Here is a 17398-nt window from a genome sequence, read left to right on the forward strand (position 1 = left end):
TTGGATAGCAGTTGCAAAAGCTATGTTTTCTAGTCGTGGATGGAGATGGCAAAGGTGGAAGACGTGCATATGTTATAAAATCAGTGCGTCCATGTGCGCACGCCGGCAAACATGTGCACATGTGCACCCGCACACGACTCTAAAAATCTACCTTTAAGCTCTTGACGTGAGAGCTAACAGTAAGAGTTGTTCTCCCCAACAGTCACTATCAGGAAAGGGTGATTGGTATCCTTTTTTCCCAATCCAGAACATCTCTGTCTTTTGGAGGTTGAACTTGAGTATGCTCTGGTGTTTCCAGTTTGCAATATTCTCTAGTGTTTGGTTGAAGTGTGTGATAGCTTGGTCCTGTTTTGAGCCAATTGGGATTAATAGTTGTATGTTATCAGCATAGGAGTAATGGGAGATGTGGCAGTCTCTCATGAGTTAGCCTAGGAAGGCTAGATAAATATTAAAGAGGGTGGGGGGTGAGAGAATGGAATCTTGAGGTACTCCACAAGAATATGAGTGGGGTTTGGAGCAATCTGCTATGATGGAGATAATTTGGGTGGGTCTTGGAGAAAAGATGAGAACCAGATGAGTGCTGTGCCTGCCAGTCAAACGTCATGAGGCTGGGTGAGGAAGAGGTTGTGATCCACTGTATCAAAAGCAGCTGAGAGATCCAAGAGTATGCGTAGGGCTGAGTTTCCCTGATCCAAGGTTTATGTACATATATTTAGTTTAAAAGTCAACCTGTACATGTCGCCTATACTTGTGCATGCTTAAAATTACACACACACTGTTCCTTTGCAGGAAGGCACACTACTGGAAATTTACCTCTCAGTGTCTAAGTTGTAAATATTCACTGGACCCTTTATATAGCTCCAAAAAATAATGTAAACTAGCAACTACATGCAATAAGACATACCCGGCTAATTTACACATGCTATTCAGCAGAATGGCCATGCTGCTGAATATCCATGTATAAATCGCCATTTAGCTGGATAAGTTATATCCAGCTAAGTTAGACTTGCTCTATGGCAAGTCTAACTTATCCGATTAACTTCATTGGATAAATCCAAATATTGGCACTTATATGGCTAAGTACCATCGCTCCATTACTCCCGTTGCCCGCCTCTGACTTATCCAGCTGTCTACTTAGCTGGATAAGTAGTGATTACAGAATGTAGCCAGATATTAAGCGGCCATCAATTAGTCAGATAAGTCCCTAATTATCCAGCGAAGTAGCACAGAATATCGGTCTCCCCATGTCTCCTTAAACATTCATACCATACTATACCTGGTTGACTACCCAGTCAGTATTTGGCGTTGGGCTCTGAGGAGATGGAGAAGCTGCAGTCATTTCATTAAAAGACCTTGACGATCTGGACTGTATGGGTTTGCTAAAGAAAATATGTGAATGTTATAACATCGATATACTTTCCTTGCATATATTCAAAAATGTATACCATGTGTGTGAGAGCTCAGTAACAATCACACAGATGTTTTTATTTGAACAGCTTTTAAATAAACTTTCAGGAGTCACTACAGATTTCTTTAATGATTTTTAGAGCTCTTGAGTATGTCTTTTGAACTGAAAAGCAATTATATAACAGACCATCTCTGGCCAGATGTGACTGTTGAATCAACTGCTTTCACAGGGTTCAGTGATATCACAAAGGCAGTCTGTAGGCAAACCAAAATAATCAATTTAGCTGTTAACTGTATTCTAAACAAAATGCCACTTTTATGTGTCTCTTCTGTATTACTGAGAACACCAAGGGGATTCCATATAAACCAGCTGCTTTGTATAAAATGTCCTAACAAAATGTTTTGCAGTTCTTGTATGTATGTCATGTTCATTTCCTAGAATTATCCAATTAACATTACCAACATACTGGAGTGGATTTTCAAAACTTTTGGAGCATTTGCAAGACTAGTCACTCATTTTTGTAGACTATTTTCTGCTAGGTTATTAAAAAACAAACACTGGATATGACTGTCTGGCTCTCTTCCAAGGAAAGGACTAAATATTTATACTGGACATTAACACTACTGATGCCAGTCCTCTGGTAGACTCTTACCTTGTAGATGGTTTTCGTACAGGAATATCATAGGCTCTAATGATGTTGACTAGAAGTTTAATGTTTCCATCTGACAGATTCTGTGCTGTGACTTTCTTTCTTTCCTTTCGTCTTGGTTTCAGTGGTCGTTTTGGTTCAGCTAATTTGAAAAGGCCAATTCCCAGAAGGCTGATATAGCAAAAGTAAGACTTTAAACATTATTGATAATACATACATTTGATAAGCATATTTCCCCCTCAATTCCTACTTGTTGAAATAAAGGCAGGCAAAGAGTTGCAGGTGATACCTTTTTATTCTGCACTAATTTGTTCATTTTGAATTGATCTGATGAAAAGAGTATAACTATTAAAAACTAATCAGAAATATATTGATAGCTCAAGAAAGCAAAGCCGCTTACCTGTAACAAAGTGTTCTCTCAAGACAGCAGTTCACAAGTCATAGAAGTGGGTTACATAACCATTCAAGGGGTCAAGAGAAATATACTTTCCAGAACTTTCTGGGAAAGATTAAGAGGTCAATATTCAGATGGTATGTTTTGCTAACTGTTAGTCAAATAAATTGGTGTTGTTCAAATTAGGGAGAAATTTAAAACCTGAGATTTGTCCAGCTAAGTCTACATGTCCAGCTAAGTCTACATGTCTACATACCTACATGTTCAGCCACAAAAAAATAGCTGGATATGTTGGAGGTATTCTAGGTTGGAGTTGTTAGCCATATAATTTATCCAGTTAACTCCAATATTCAACTTAGCTGGATACATTATCTGGCTAAGTATAACCATGATTTAGGGCAATCTTAAAGTTAGCCGGATAAGTTTATCTGACTAACTAGGACTTCATACAGCTATATTGGATTTTAGTAAAGCTTTGATACGGTCCCACATAGAAGACTCATGAACAAAATGAGAAGCTTGGGAGTGAGTACTAAGGTAGTAGCATGGAATACAAACTGGATGATGGATAGAAGACAGAGTGTGATGGTAAATGGAACTTACTCTGAAGAGAGAACGGTGTTAAGTGGAGTGCCAGAAGGATTGGCGTTGGGACTAGTTCTGTTCAACATCTTTGTGAGTGACATTGCGGAAGGGATAGAAGGTAAAGTTTGCCTATTTGCAGATGATTCTAAGATCTGCAACAGAGTCGACACGCTGGAAGGAGTGGAGAGAATGAGACGTGATTTAAGGAAACTTGAAGAGTGGTCGAAGATATGGCACCTGGGATTTAATACCAAGAAGTGCAGAGTCATGCATTTGGGACGTGGTAATCCAAAGGAACTGTATGCGATAGGGGGTGAAGCGCTGCTGTGCACGGAACAGGAGAGAGACATTGGGGTGATAGTGTCTAGCAATCTAAAGATGGTGAAGCAATGTGACAAGTTGATAGCTAAAGCTAGACGAATGCTGGGCTGCAGAGAGAGAGGAATATCTAGTAAAAAAAAAAAAAAAAAGGAAGTGATAATCACCTTGTACAAGTCCTTGGTGAGGCCTCACCTGAAGTACTGTGTTCGGTTCTGGAGACTGTATCTCAAAAGGGACAGAGATAGGTTGGAGGTGGTCCAGAGAAGGGCAACCAAAATGGTGAGAGGTCTTCATCAAATGACTTATGAAGAGAAGTTAAAAGACCTAAATATGTATACTCTAGAGCAGTGATTTTCAACCTTTTTTGAGCCGCGGCACACTTTTTACACTTAAAAAATCCCGGGGCACACCACCAACCAAAATGGCACAAAATGACACTAAAACAGTACATATTATACATATGTTTAAAAATATAGATTCTAAATGTATCTATACTCATTCAGTGTGAAACCTGGGCCTGTTTCGATGAACACAAAAGGGATATCCTGGCAGGAATGGTGGAAAGACACACACGAAGCTCTTCCTCAACAGTTCTCAGTCTCTCCCTGTTTTTAGTTTTTATGGCAGTCAAGCTTGAGAAGCCCAGCTCACATAGATATGTGGTTGAAAATGGGAGCAATGTCAAAATAGCTTTGTTGGCCAGAATGGGGAACTCCTTGGCAACAGATAACCAAAAACTGTCTAAAGGAAGATCAGCAAACTTTAGCTTTAAACCGCGATCTTGCTTCAGTTCAATGAGTTCCTCTTGCTCCTTTAAAGTCATGTCCTTTCCAGCAACGGATAATGAACTGTATGGGTCCCTAACCCAGTCAAGGCATTCTGTGAAGGCTGAAGAGAAATAAAATGACAATTTCTCCTCAAGAGTTTTCAAATGTCTGCCAATCACCTCGCACATTGCAGCAGTGTTGCCATCATGCAGTTTCTCGGTGAGCGGGAACATCTGAAGGTTGCCACCCTGAACATGTTGTTGCCAGAGCTGCACCTTTAAACGGAATCCGTTCATTTTATCAGTGCTTGTAAGCAGGTTTTCATTTCGGCCTTGCATCCGTGTGTTCAGTTCATTCAGATATTGAAATATATCAGCCAGGTATGCCAGCTTTGTACACCACTCATCACTTGCAAGCAGCTTTGAAAAATTGGACCTCTCGTTTGTCAGAAATATTTTAAGTTCCTCTCGCAACTCATACACACGGGCCAGCACTTTGCCGCGTGACAGCCACCGGACCTCCGTGTGGAGCAATAAGATTTTATGTTCCGCTTCCATTTCTGTACACAAAGACGCAAATAAGCGACATCGCAAAGGTCGCATCTTCACAAAGTTCACTATGCGCACAACATCATCCAACACAGGAACTAGATCTGCTGGTAAGGTCTTTGCAACGAGGGCCTCACGGTGCAAGAAACAGTGGGTAACAAGAACATCTGGGTTTCTTTCTTTAACCCTACTTACAAAGCCTTTGATGCGCCCGACCATGGCTGCGGCTCCATCAGTGCAGACACCTGTGCAGTTTTCCCATGTAAGCCCACTTTTATCAAGATATTCCGATGTGACCTGGAATATTACCTCTCCTGTTGATTTTTCTGGCAGTGCCTTGCAAAATAGGAAGTTTTCTCTAATGGCTTCTCCATTCACAAAACGCACATTGGCCAACAGCTGACAATGTCCACTGATATCCGTCGACTCATCAAGTTGCAAGGCAAATTTCTTACTGATGCGCACCTTTTCCAAAACAACTGTTTCAATGTCAGCAGACATGTCATCAATCCGTCTGGAAATTGTGTTATCAGAGAGAGGCACTTTAGCTATCTCTTTGGCTGCGTCAGGGCCAAGCATCTCATTTACAATAGCTTTACAAGCTGGTAGTATTAATGTTTCTGCCACAGTGTGAGACTTTTTTGATTTAGCTATGAGTTCAGCAACAAGGTAGCTAGCTTTGAGGGCTCTCTCATTTACCTGTGTGCTTTTTCTCAAAAAAGTTGCTTCTTTCTCATTGTTTGTACGTAAGCGTACAAAATACTCCATCGGCTTGTTTTGAACGGAAGAGTGTTTCGTTTGGAGATGGCGTTTAAGCTTGCTTGGCACCATGGTGCTATTGGATAGCTTCTCACCACACACCAAGCACAGTGGTGTTGGTGCTGTCGCATCCCCAGTGAAAGTAAATCCAAATGAAAGATAGCTTTCACTGTATTGCCTTGAGCTCACCGTCTTGTCTTTTTTCTTTTGTCGACCTCTCATACTAGGGCCTTCATCTAGGTCAGAATTGTGTCCAGGGTCCTGTTCGGCATTTGCCTTTTCCATTCTCAAATACTTCTCCATCACTGCTGAGATAGTGTGCGCAGCCACACACTAAAATAGAAGAGTATTACATTATCTGCCACACTTAAAGGACCTCTGCCAAGCATATACTGCAATATAAAGGGGTACAATGAGAAATACTATGGTCATGAGGCCAGAGTACAAGTACCAGCTCGGTGATGTCATTAAGTCGCGCGAGCGTTCAAAGCTCGCGCATGTGTTATTGTACACGGCTCCTACACTGTAGGAAGCGTGACTGCGCATCGTAGGGGAACAAAACACAGGGGGCACTATAGTTTGGGGAACTTTCCCCGCGGCACACCCGACCATGTGTCGCGGCACACTAGTGTACCGCGGCACACTGGTTGAAAATCACTGCTCTAGAGGACAGGAGGAGTAGAGGAGATATGATACAGGCCTTCAGATACCTGAAAGGTTTTAATGATACACGATCAACAACAAACCTTTTCTGCTGGAATGAATCCAATAGAACTAGGGGTCACAAAATGAAACTCTGGGGAAGATGACTCAGAAGCAATGTCAGGAAATATTTTTCATGGAGAGGGTAATGGATGCCTGGAATGCCCTTCCAGAGGAGGTAGTGAAGACAAAAAAGGTGCAAGATTTCAAAAGGGCATGGGATAAAAACTGTGGATCCCTAAAGGCAAGGGGAGGGGAATGAAGTAAGGCATAGGGGTAGCTTGCTGGTGTGGCAGATACTACCCTTAACAAATACGCCATCACATGGGGGTAACTTGCTGATGTGGCCGATACTAACCTTGGCAAATAGACTTCAAAATGTGATGCAATTCCATCATTGCTTGCTGCTTCAATGGCAGGAGGAAAAGAGGAAAGGAGGCATTGGGTTCAGACAACAACCAACAAAGACATTGAACTGTATGGTCTGGGAAAACACTTGAACATGGGGGTAAGTAGCTTGATGCGGCAGTTACTACCCTTAACCAAAAGCCTGATCCTACACTTCTGATACAACTCTAACACTGCATATTGCTCTCTGATTCAACAACGGGGGGGGGGGGGGGGAATTGATCTCAAACAGTAACCAACAAGAGCCCTGAGTAACTGATAGGTATGGGAAACTGATAATTATGGGAGCTTGATGGGCAGACTGAATGGCCATAGGATCCTTTTCTGCCATCATTTTCTATGTTTCTATGTTCAGCAAAGCGCCTAATGAGCAGTGCTCTGCTGAATATCCATGACAATTTATTTGGCTGTCTTAAGCCAGACAAACTATTCACTCACCGTACTTCTGAATATTGACCTCTAAAGGTTTTTACTGGACAAGCGCAGGACTTCCCATATTGTGGTACCCTTGCAGCTTCTTTCAGTTCTTCTTTCAGTCAAGCTTACAGAAGGGAGAGAACAACTCCAAAGGTTAGGACAGAGGGATTGTATGTTTGAACTGCTGTCTTCACAGAACATCTGTTATAGATACACAACTTTGTGTTCTCTGAAAACAAGGAGATTCACTAGTCACGCTACTAGACTCCATAGCTAAAAGTTGTGTTCGACAAAAGATGTGGAGAATATACAATAGTGAGTGACAAGATGTTTTTGTTGGAGTGATCTTTTTGTTTTGTTCTTTTTACCTTGGTTTCAATTTCTTAGAAGCTAGAACAAGTTGAACCTATTTTTGTGTGGAAGTAGTCCCTGGGGAAGGGAGAAGAGGGAACATCTGATTTTTATACCTTTCAAAGTTGGCAAGTGATTAGGGGGTGGGGCACACATGGTTGGGGAGAAAATTCAGCTCAACTCAAGAACCTCTGGGCTGATACTACTGAAACTTGATAGCATGACATAGGGTATAAGGAAGGTTATTTGGACAGAATGAAATTTAGGTCAGTCCTTAATTGCCGACTGTTTATATGGTAATGTAATATTTCCTCCTGCATATATTTTCTAAATGATTTGATTTGATTTTACCGAACCAATTTTTGCGTAAAGCTACTTTCCTAAAGGGAACTTCTGACTTTTGTAACTTTCAAAAGTCACAAGTGATTGTGGGGATACATGAGACAAAGATGGAAATTTTCTCATAAGAAATGTATGGGAGGCAACTTAAATGCATTATATCTTGAGAACTGCTGGGTCAGTTCTCACAAAATTGAGTACAATGCCCTTTAAACGAGACAGTTGAAATGTTACAAAAGTTGCGCTCTGTATTGATTGCATTAACAGTTGACATTTCTTTTTTTTCATGAAGAGTTACATGCATATGAGTTACATATTTGGAGTTAACTTTTTGGGCATATCCTATTTTTTTACTGTTTGCTTTTCTCTGGGGGGGAAGAACAAATGCAATCCCTCATTATATGTTTTATTGTGGGTTCGGATGGGAGGGGGGAGAGGGAGGGATGAATGGGGGGAACGGAATGCACAATGGTGATCTCCATCATTTAAGGGTTTAGACACATTAATGAGTATTGGGATAGCGGGGCGGTGGGGAGGGGAGGGGGTGGGGAGACGGGATTTGGAGGGGACTGGGATGTTCAGAGGGGAAGGCACCTGATCTCATGTTTTGATTCGGTTACTTGTTCAAGAGGGTACTTACTTAGTCGCTTATTCTGGAAGTGGGGTAAACAGTTGGATGTGGGGGTCTTAGCTGGGGAGACTCCCATTATGCAAAATATTCGATTGTTTTTCATAGAATATGTTGCTATTACCTTAAATGGCTAGCGGCGACACTAGGAGTTTCTCCTGGAATGTATGTGGTGTTAACTCTCCTATCAACCGCTCAAAAATTTTAACGGCTCTAAGGAGAAAATCAGCAGATTTAGTCTTTTTACAGGAAACTCACTTAAGTGATTTAGAGCACACTAAATTACATAGAGGCTGGGTGGGCGTGGTACACTTCGCCTCTGCCTACTTCAGATCAGCAGGAGTAGCAATCTTAATTGGGAAATACGTTCCTCTTAAGGTTCAAACTGAAATTAAGGACCCCCGAGGCAGATACCTAATTTTAGTAACTGAATTCCACCACTGCACATATGTTTTTTTGTAATCTATATGCTCCCAACAATCCCAGTTTAGACCTCTTCTGGGAAATCCATAATCACCTACTCCCTTATGTGGACCATACGATTGTCGTGGGAGGAGACTTTAACTCGGTCCGGGAGCCACAGTTGGATAAAGCTACACCCCATGCGGGTGTTTCCGCCTCTGGCAATGGCATTCTTATTTTGGAGCATTCATTGCAGTTAGTGGATGCTTGGCGGATGCTGCATCCTTCGGAAAGGGACTACACCCATATCTCCCGGGCACACCCTACCCAATCCAGACTGGATTATATACTAGTCAGTGATCATATTTTTTGTAAAGTGCAAGAGGCTCGTATAGATGATCTGGTAATTTCCGATCATGCCCCAGTGTGGATTTCGCTAACTGGACCTCACTCTCTACTGCAGGCATTCCTTTGGAAATTCCCATATTATCTGGCTGATGATATCCATTTGGTGGATTTTCTCCGTGGAAAGTGGAAGGAGAATCAGCATCTTAATAAGGAGCATTTGATTGACCCTATTCTTTTCTGGTACACAGCGAAGGCAGTTTTGCGAGGGGACTTTATTGCCTATACGGTGCGTCGAAGGAAAATGTTAGACAAACAACTACCGTCCCTAAGTGCTCAATTAAAATTGGCAAAGGGCGCTTTGACGAAAGCCTATACCCGCCTTAACAAAGATTGTTTTCTCACTTTGCAAAGTTCTATTAACATCCTGTTACACCAGCGGGCGAAAAAGAGCTTAATTTATTATCAATACAAGCTATTTCAATTTGTCAATAAATCTGGCAGGCTGATGTCTAATTTGATACGTACACAATGGGGCTCACGTTACATACCAGCTATTCGAAACCCTTCTGGGCGAGTGGCATTTGATACCCCTACCATCCTGAAAATATCTTTATCGGTTTGAATCTTGGGATCCCATGGCCTGTACCCGATTCCCCTCTTCACTTAATTTGCCTTGCTTAACTCCGACGCAGCAACACTGCTTAAACCAACCCATTTTGGAGGACAAAGTGAGGCAAACCATTGGCCAAGAACATTAAGACCCCAGGCCCTGATGGATACACAGCAGAATTTTATAAGCCACTGACAGATTTATTAGTCTCTCCCCTCACTCACACCTTTAATGCCCTCCTCTCCACTGGTTCCTATCCTCCTCATACTAATATGGTGCACATCACTCTCATACCCAAACCCGGGAAGGACCACCTGTCTCCCACAGCCTATTGACTCATTTCACTATTAAATCAAGATAAAAAATTCTTGGCTACAATCTTAGCAGATCGATTGGTGTCCATACTTCCCTCCTTAATCAACCCCTGTCAGATAGGCTTTGTGCGGAAAAGATATGGCCATGGCACTTTGTACACAAGCAAGAGAGCCATACTTAGTAGAAAGTTTTGATGCTGAAAAAGCGTTTGATAGAGTCGAGTGGGGATACCTCTTTCATATCCTCCAACATATGGGGTTTGAGGGGCTTTTTATGGCTGCGGTTCGGTCATTATATCACTCTCTGACTGCTGTGATTATAGCCAATGGGTTGCGATCCGAGAATTTCCCCATCAGTAGGGGTACTAGACAGGGCTGCCCATTGTCTCCACTGCTATTTCTTATTCAGCTTGAACTTTTTTTGCAAATGATCCAGCAAGCTCGAGAAGTGCAGGGAATCCATTTTGCTTCAGAAACCTTTAAATATGCTGCGCTCGCTGATAATCTACCGGTGTTTCTAATCCATCCCATGGCTTCCCTCCCAGCTCTCTTACCGATATTCACAGACTTTGGATTATTTTCAGGCCTTAAACTCAACACAGATAAGTCAGAGGCCTTAGCATACCTTCACACAGTACGGGCTAACTGGGAGGGTCCATTTCCCCTCCTGTGGACGCAGGGGAAGCTAAGATATTTGGGGGTCTGGCTTTCAACCCGACTGTCTCAACTTTACTCCTTAAACATAACTCGATTGCTTACTGACACCCAAGAACGTCTAAGACCTGGAAGTCCCTCCCCTTGTCCTTAGGTGGTAGAATTAACTTGTTTAAAATGGTGCTTCTCCCTCGGTGGCTTTATCTATTTCAGAACTTACCTTTGATTTTAAAATGCAGAGATCTCTTATGCTTGGAAAAGGGGATGCGGGCTTTTATTTGGCACGGTAAAAGAGCTCGGATCTCTTTTAGCCACTTGAAGGTACAGTGAAGGAGGGGGTGCCTGGGGATCCCAGACATGGGGCTTTACAGTTTGGCCAGTAATTTAAGACTGGTCAACGATTGGGTGTTAGGGGACGCCGCTTATGTGAACCTTTTGGCAGAGCAAACTCTTGCTGCCCCTCTAGATTTGCACTATGTGATTCAGGCTCCCAGAAGGGAACTGCCTTTTTCAGCCCCACTGACCACCTTAATAGCTCCAGTTCGACATGCCTGGCTGACACTTACCAAATTGCTGGCGCTGCCTTCACTGTGTGCCTACTTGCTACCAGTTCGGGGTAATGCAGATCAGCAGATTTCCAATGATGGGGTAGTCAGGGTATTGTACAACTGGGCCACGTATTGGATGATGCTGGCCAGTTGCCACCTTTGCATGAATTACAGGTGATGTACGGACTGAATGGCCTACAGGCTTTTCCTTACCAACAGATTCGCCATTATGTGAACTCCTTACCCCAACCTTCTCTGCAACCCACTGTTTTTCAAGCTAAATAAACGACAAACACCCTTGCTCTCCTGCTACAATAAGCAGCTGTGGCTTCAGAGAAGGATGGACCCCAGTCCGATGCTAGCTGAACACTGATGGAGTACTTACAGTGTCAGACACCTTGATACGTTCCAGTTTTCACTTATTACTCACAGTGTCACCCAATATGTATTTCCGTGAAATGCAATATAGGTTTTTATGGTGGGCGTTCATTTCCACCATGCTAGCCTTTCGCTTTCATTTGGTCTCCTCGCCAATGTGTGGGAAGTGTGGGCGAGCGGAGGGCTCACTCTCTCATTTGTTTTGGGCCTGCAATTATATTAAACAGTTTTGGTACAAGATCGTGCGATATCTGACGACCCTCTTAGATATTAACATAACACCCACACCTCAATTGCTGTTATTCGACAGTATCCCGTCTTCATTAATACGAGGGATGGGTTTGCACATCTTTGTTAAGAAAGCATGTTATATAGGGAAGAAACTCATCTTGCTGCACTGGAAGGACTCAGCTCCGCCCACCTTCTGGGCTTGGCGCAACCATCTTCATAGGATGATGCAACTGGACTGTTTGGTGTCCAAAACCTCACCTGCTCAACGCTGGAAGTTTTTACAGTTCTGGGACCATTATGTTCAATCCTTGCCGCATAGATCCAGGAGTTTGATTCTGAACAATTGATGGACTGCATCCAGATTCTTTTCTAAGTACCTGAGCGCCTCTCTACATTACTGTATTGATTAAGGTGGCTTTCATCTCTGTCTTCTAAATGGGGGGTGGGGGATGCCCTGAAAGGGGAATAATTTGCGGGAGATAAATGGATTGGTTATGCTGTTCTCTTGTTAATCCTGATGGCATTAATCTGTGTGGATGCATAAGGATTCCTGCACCCACGCAGCGGTTATATGTATTTTACATGTAAAACAATAAAAGTGCCATTAGATCCATAATTAGCCTTCTCCACTAAGCCATCATTAGGGTGAAAGTCTCTCTCCCAGGTCAAGAATGTGCCAATTCAAAAAATCCAATTGGATATTTTCCACTCCTGCTATATGAGCTGCTCAACGCACTCATAAGTGCTTCTCCATCCAATGGATAAAAGGCTCACGTCTTCAGACATCTGCAAACTCCTAGTTCTGCTTAGCGATTCACATATGATGCTGCAGTTGCATTGTCCAAAAGGTTCACCTGGCCTGTCCTCGAATGACCGGGATGGCTCTCATCTCTAAATAACTGATGCACCAACTGGCCTCCAAAAAACTCCATGCTCATGGTGCAAATTAATCTCGACAATGAGGTCTCAATCCATACAGACTGGCATTGTTTGTCTATTCATATATCCAGATTCTTGTCACCAGTCACTGGTCTCTGCTGATAGGGGAAGCTTCATGGAGCAGAACTACGATTGAGATGCCCACCAAGAAGGGATTCATGTAATGGATGCATGTGAGCCCTTTCCCAAGTCACCAGGTCTAGGGTAACTGCTATAGAACCTAGAAATTGTAGATAGTCCCTTATTCTGGAACTCTAATCAGACATCAGATTATGCACATGGTTCTGAATCTTCCAAATTCTATCTGCTGTCATGTGCCCTTCATGTTGAAGCAAGCCTCCAGATATTCAAAGTACTGAGTGGCCTCTAACTTGCTTCTGGCAAAATTCACCATCCACTCAGCTCCTGCACGTGCCTTACTACCCAGCAGTACTAAGCTAACTTTCTACCAGCGACTTTGGACAACCAATCATCCAGATATGGATGCACTTCCATTCGGTGGGAATATGAAGAAAGGCCTCTGTTAAATCCAGGGATGTCAAAAACTCCTTCTGTCACACTGCTATCATGCCTGATCTCAGAGTTTCCATCTGGAAATGAGGAATTCACAATGCCCTATTAATCTGCTTCAAGGCCTGAATAGGCCAAAAGGTTCCTTACTACTTGGGAATCATGAAATAAATAAATACTTTCCTTGGCCCCGCTCTGGGACCAGAACAGCGATCAGCCAGTCTGGCAGAGCCAATTCAGCATAATCTGGACCACCTCCTACTTTAAGCAGGAATGACAGTGAGACACCAGAAAGGCATTTTAAATAGGTCAAGAAAATTCCAGTGTGTAACCATCTCTCATGACTTCCAGAACCCACCAATCTGAAGAAATATGGACTTACTTCTGGGAAAATAGGGCTAAGTGACTGCCTATTGGAACCTCTGGAAAAGGGGCCCTCCAGCTTCACTGGTAACAAGTATAGTTGGCACTACTTGCATTCCCATCTCGTCAACCTCTTCTTTCCCCCAGGGCTAGGACCTACAAAATGGCCAGTTTAATTAAGAAGCAGCAGCCTTTCAAAGGTGGTAATGTCTAGCCTCCCTGAAGCAACTCTGAGCCAGAGTATACCAATCAGAACCACTAGACCTATCTTTTAAAAGCCTAGGAAATTTAGATTCCCCTGAATCCTTGGCCAACTTCTCCAAATCCTCTCCAAAAAGGAAATTTACCTTAAATGGAAGTTTCGAAAAGTGCACCTTGGAGGCTGAATCAACCACTCAGTTCCTCAGCCAGAGCAAGTGATTAGCAGCCATCACCGAAGCCATCCTCCCTGCAGATGCCCAAATAAAATCATATGAAGTGTCTTTATATATCCAGCTATCTAAAAGCTGGACAAGTCTATCTCGCGAAGTTTAGGACAGGTCAATAGCCCGACCAGATTTACCCGGATAAGTTATTTGGCAAACTCTGAATATCGGGGTTAGCTGGACAACTCAACAACTCTCCATTATGTCCCAGGGTGCCCACCACTTAGCCGGCTAAGTACTTATCTGGCTGAATTGTAGCTGCTGATCCTGAGCAGATATTCAGCTGCCTTCACTTAGAAAGATAAGTTTCAACTTAGCTGGCTAAGAGGCACTGAATATCTACCTCAAAATGTTTAATACTGTAGACAAGTGGATTTAAAGTATAGCAGTTAGTGATAGTGTAAAACTTCCTTTTTCTTTCCCCTGTTTGTGAATGCTTTTCTGATAGTTCTGCGACTTCAGGATATTGTGAGGTCCCAGAGTCCCCAGAAACCATCATGGAGTAGCTTGTGAATACGGCACCTGCCCAGAAGCAAGAAGAAAACCCAGTTGGCAGTGAGAGGTTGTCAGGAGAGAGGCACATGTGCAGGTCCAGGAAAGGCCTTTGCAGTGCTTGCTGGAACCCTCAAGTGGCCAAAGCATTAACCCCTGGTGAGTGGTAGTGATAGTAGGAGGCATTATGTGATACTACTTCACCTGAAAACATAAAACTTTCCAGTGAATTCCATTCTAAATGCCAAAAGAATTTGGGATACCTCATCTAAACAAGTGATCTACTTACATCCCCCTCACCATCCAGACCATGACAGCTAGAGATTGGATGTTGAAGTGGAACAAAAATGCCTGGTATAGCATAAATAAGGCTGAAGTAGACCCTAACCTGACTGACTTCCTGAGGGACAGATTCCATAAGAACTGAAAACAAATTTGTCTTAGACAAAAAGTATCAGAATTCCCTGTGAACAAAAACATGCTATGAGTATTAGAATAACAGAGTTCCCCGATCTGTTCTGAGTTTTACCAAGATCTTTGCCAAGGTATTGAGGGAACATAGAGAAGTCCTGGCAGCTCCATTGGCTGACCTTTCCAATGCTTCTTTAGAGTCAGGAATAGTGCCAGAGGATTAGAGAGGGGAAGATATGGTTCCTATCCACAAAAATGGAAGTAAGGAGGAGGCTGGCCAGTTAGTCTGACCTCTATGATGAACAAATTAATGGAACTGCTGCTAAAACAGAGGATAGTGCAGTTTCTGGAATCCAATGGATTGCATGATCTGAGAAAGCATGGTTTTAACACAGATAAATCTTGTCAGATGAATCTGATCAATGTCTTTGATTAGGTAACCAGAGAGTTGAATTAAGGAAGAGCACTAGACGTAGTGTACTTGGATTTAAGTAAGGTTTTTGACATGGCACTACACAGAAGGTTTATAAATAAACTGAGCACCCTTGGTTTGAAACTTAGAGTGACTGACTGGGTTAGAAACTGGCTGAGTAGGAGGCAAAACAGGGTAGTGGTAAATAGAGTTTATGCTGAGAAGGCGGCATTACTAGTTGTGTGCTTCAAGCATCAGTCCTAGGACAAATTCTTTTCAACATTTTCATGTGTGACATGGTGGAAGGATTGTCGGGAAAGGTTTATCTTTTTGCTGATGATACCAAAACCTGCAACAGAGTACACTGCCAGGAAGGTATGGAAAACATGAGAAGGGATCTAGCAAAGCTACTTTCAAAGGATGTAAACTGGTTGGAGTTGGTCCAAAGGGCAGCTACTAAAATGATCAGTGGTCTTTGTATTAAAGCATATGTAGAAAGTCTTAAAGATCTAAGCATGTATACGCTAGAGCAGGGGTGAGCAATTCCAGTCCTCGAGGGCCACAAACCTGTCGAGGTTTTAGGATATCCTAATGAATATACATGACATAGATTTGCATACAACTGAGGCAGAGTGCATGCAAATCTCTCTCATGCATATTCATTAGGGATATCCTGAAAACCAGACTGGTTTGTGGCCCTTGAGGACCGGAATTGCCCACCCCTGCCCTAGAGGAAAGGTGAGATAGAGGAGATATGATAAAGACATTCGAATATCTCAAAGGTTTCAATTCACAGGAGGTGAGCCTCTTTCAATAGAAAGGAGGCTCTAGAACAAGTGGTCATGGGATGAGGGTGAAAGGAGGTAGACTCAGGAATAATCTTAGGAAATATTTCTTTACGGAGAGGGTAATGGATGAATGGAATGGCCGCCCCGTGGAGATAGTAGAGGTAAAAACAGTATCTAAATTCAAGAAAGCACGGAATAAATACAGGGAATCTCTGAAGGAGTGATGGGAATTGTAAAGGCTAGATAAATTGGATGGATAGGCAGATCAGATGGGCCATATAGTCTTTTTCTGTTGTCATGTTTGTTTTTATGTTTACCAGAAATATTCAAAAGTTCATTCTGATCAGCAACACACACAATTATATAACCGATTCATGTGACTGATGAACCTGTTATCTTCAGAGAAAAAGGTATCATCTGAAAATTGTTTGCATACCTTACAGCTTTATTTTGGTACACTAACACAATGGCTATATTACTTCATTCATCATTGTTGACAAAGTGTGTTACACTGCCGTTTTGTGTTTTATAAATGTATTAACAGTACAGTTTGTTTCATAATTGTTCTCTTTAAACTTTATTAAAACATTTTTTCAAGTTTTAGGGCAAAAGTACAACTTTTATGGTACTATTAAACATTTAATACGGAACTATAAATAAGGACTGATGAGAAATACAATGTCCTATGCAGAGCAAACACTATGTTTAATAATCAATGAAGTAGTTTGATCCTACAAAAGGAAACCCCAAGCAACCCATAATGCGCTTCACTAATGCTATCTGAGCCATAGCTAGCTGTGGCATTTTCATAGAACAATTATAGACTGCCAGTAGGTAGCACCCAGCATATATATATACAAAACTATACAATAAAGGAGTTAAAGGGCTTACTCTCAGTTTAGTGATTTATTGTTGCATAAAGTGCACAATTTTTAGTACCATTTAATCCCTAAAGTAGTGAGATTTTGACATTCTGTTCTGTGAGATAAAATTGTGAATCATGCATACTCATATACTATTGATCGATTAAATGGGAAACTCTTTCTTTTTGCTTTATTTGGAATGTGAACAACCTGAAAGGAAAAATCTCTACATACAGAGGCCTATACAATAAAGTTTAACATGCACATAAAGGCCACTTTTCATGTAGTAAAAACAGCATGCTATGCAATATGTCCTTAACGTGCATGTTAAGACGGTCCCCCAACATGTTAATATATATACATCAATGTAAATTAGGGAGCATTATAAGCAAATGGTGCTTTGCTGGGCTCATAGTGCTCATAGTTGGGTTGGG

The 17398-nt window shown here is 42.2% G+C and overlaps 1 protein-coding gene across 3 annotated transcripts in view; it reads right to left on the reverse strand.

Annotated features, from left to right (window-relative positions):
• Positions 1-17398, reverse strand: part of CC2D2A (coiled-coil and C2 domain containing 2A) — a 404582-nt gene that overhangs the window by 125645 nt on the left and 261539 nt on the right. For all 3 annotated transcript variants that reach the window (XM_029590744.1, XM_029590748.1, XM_029590757.1), the window contains exons 23-24: positions 2061-2228; positions 1277-1379 (exon numbers count right to left, since the gene is read on the reverse strand). In XM_029590744.1, the coding sequence (XP_029446604.1) occupies positions 1277-1379; positions 2061-2228 (271 nt within the window). The remainder of the gene's footprint in view (positions 1-1276; positions 1380-2060; positions 2229-17398) is intronic.

The sequence above is a fragment of the Rhinatrema bivittatum genome, chromosome 1 (genome assembly GCF_901001135.1).
Source record: "Rhinatrema bivittatum chromosome 1, aRhiBiv1.1, whole genome shotgun sequence".
Classification (NCBI taxonomy): Eukaryota; Metazoa; Chordata; class Amphibia; order Gymnophiona; family Rhinatrematidae; genus Rhinatrema; species Rhinatrema bivittatum.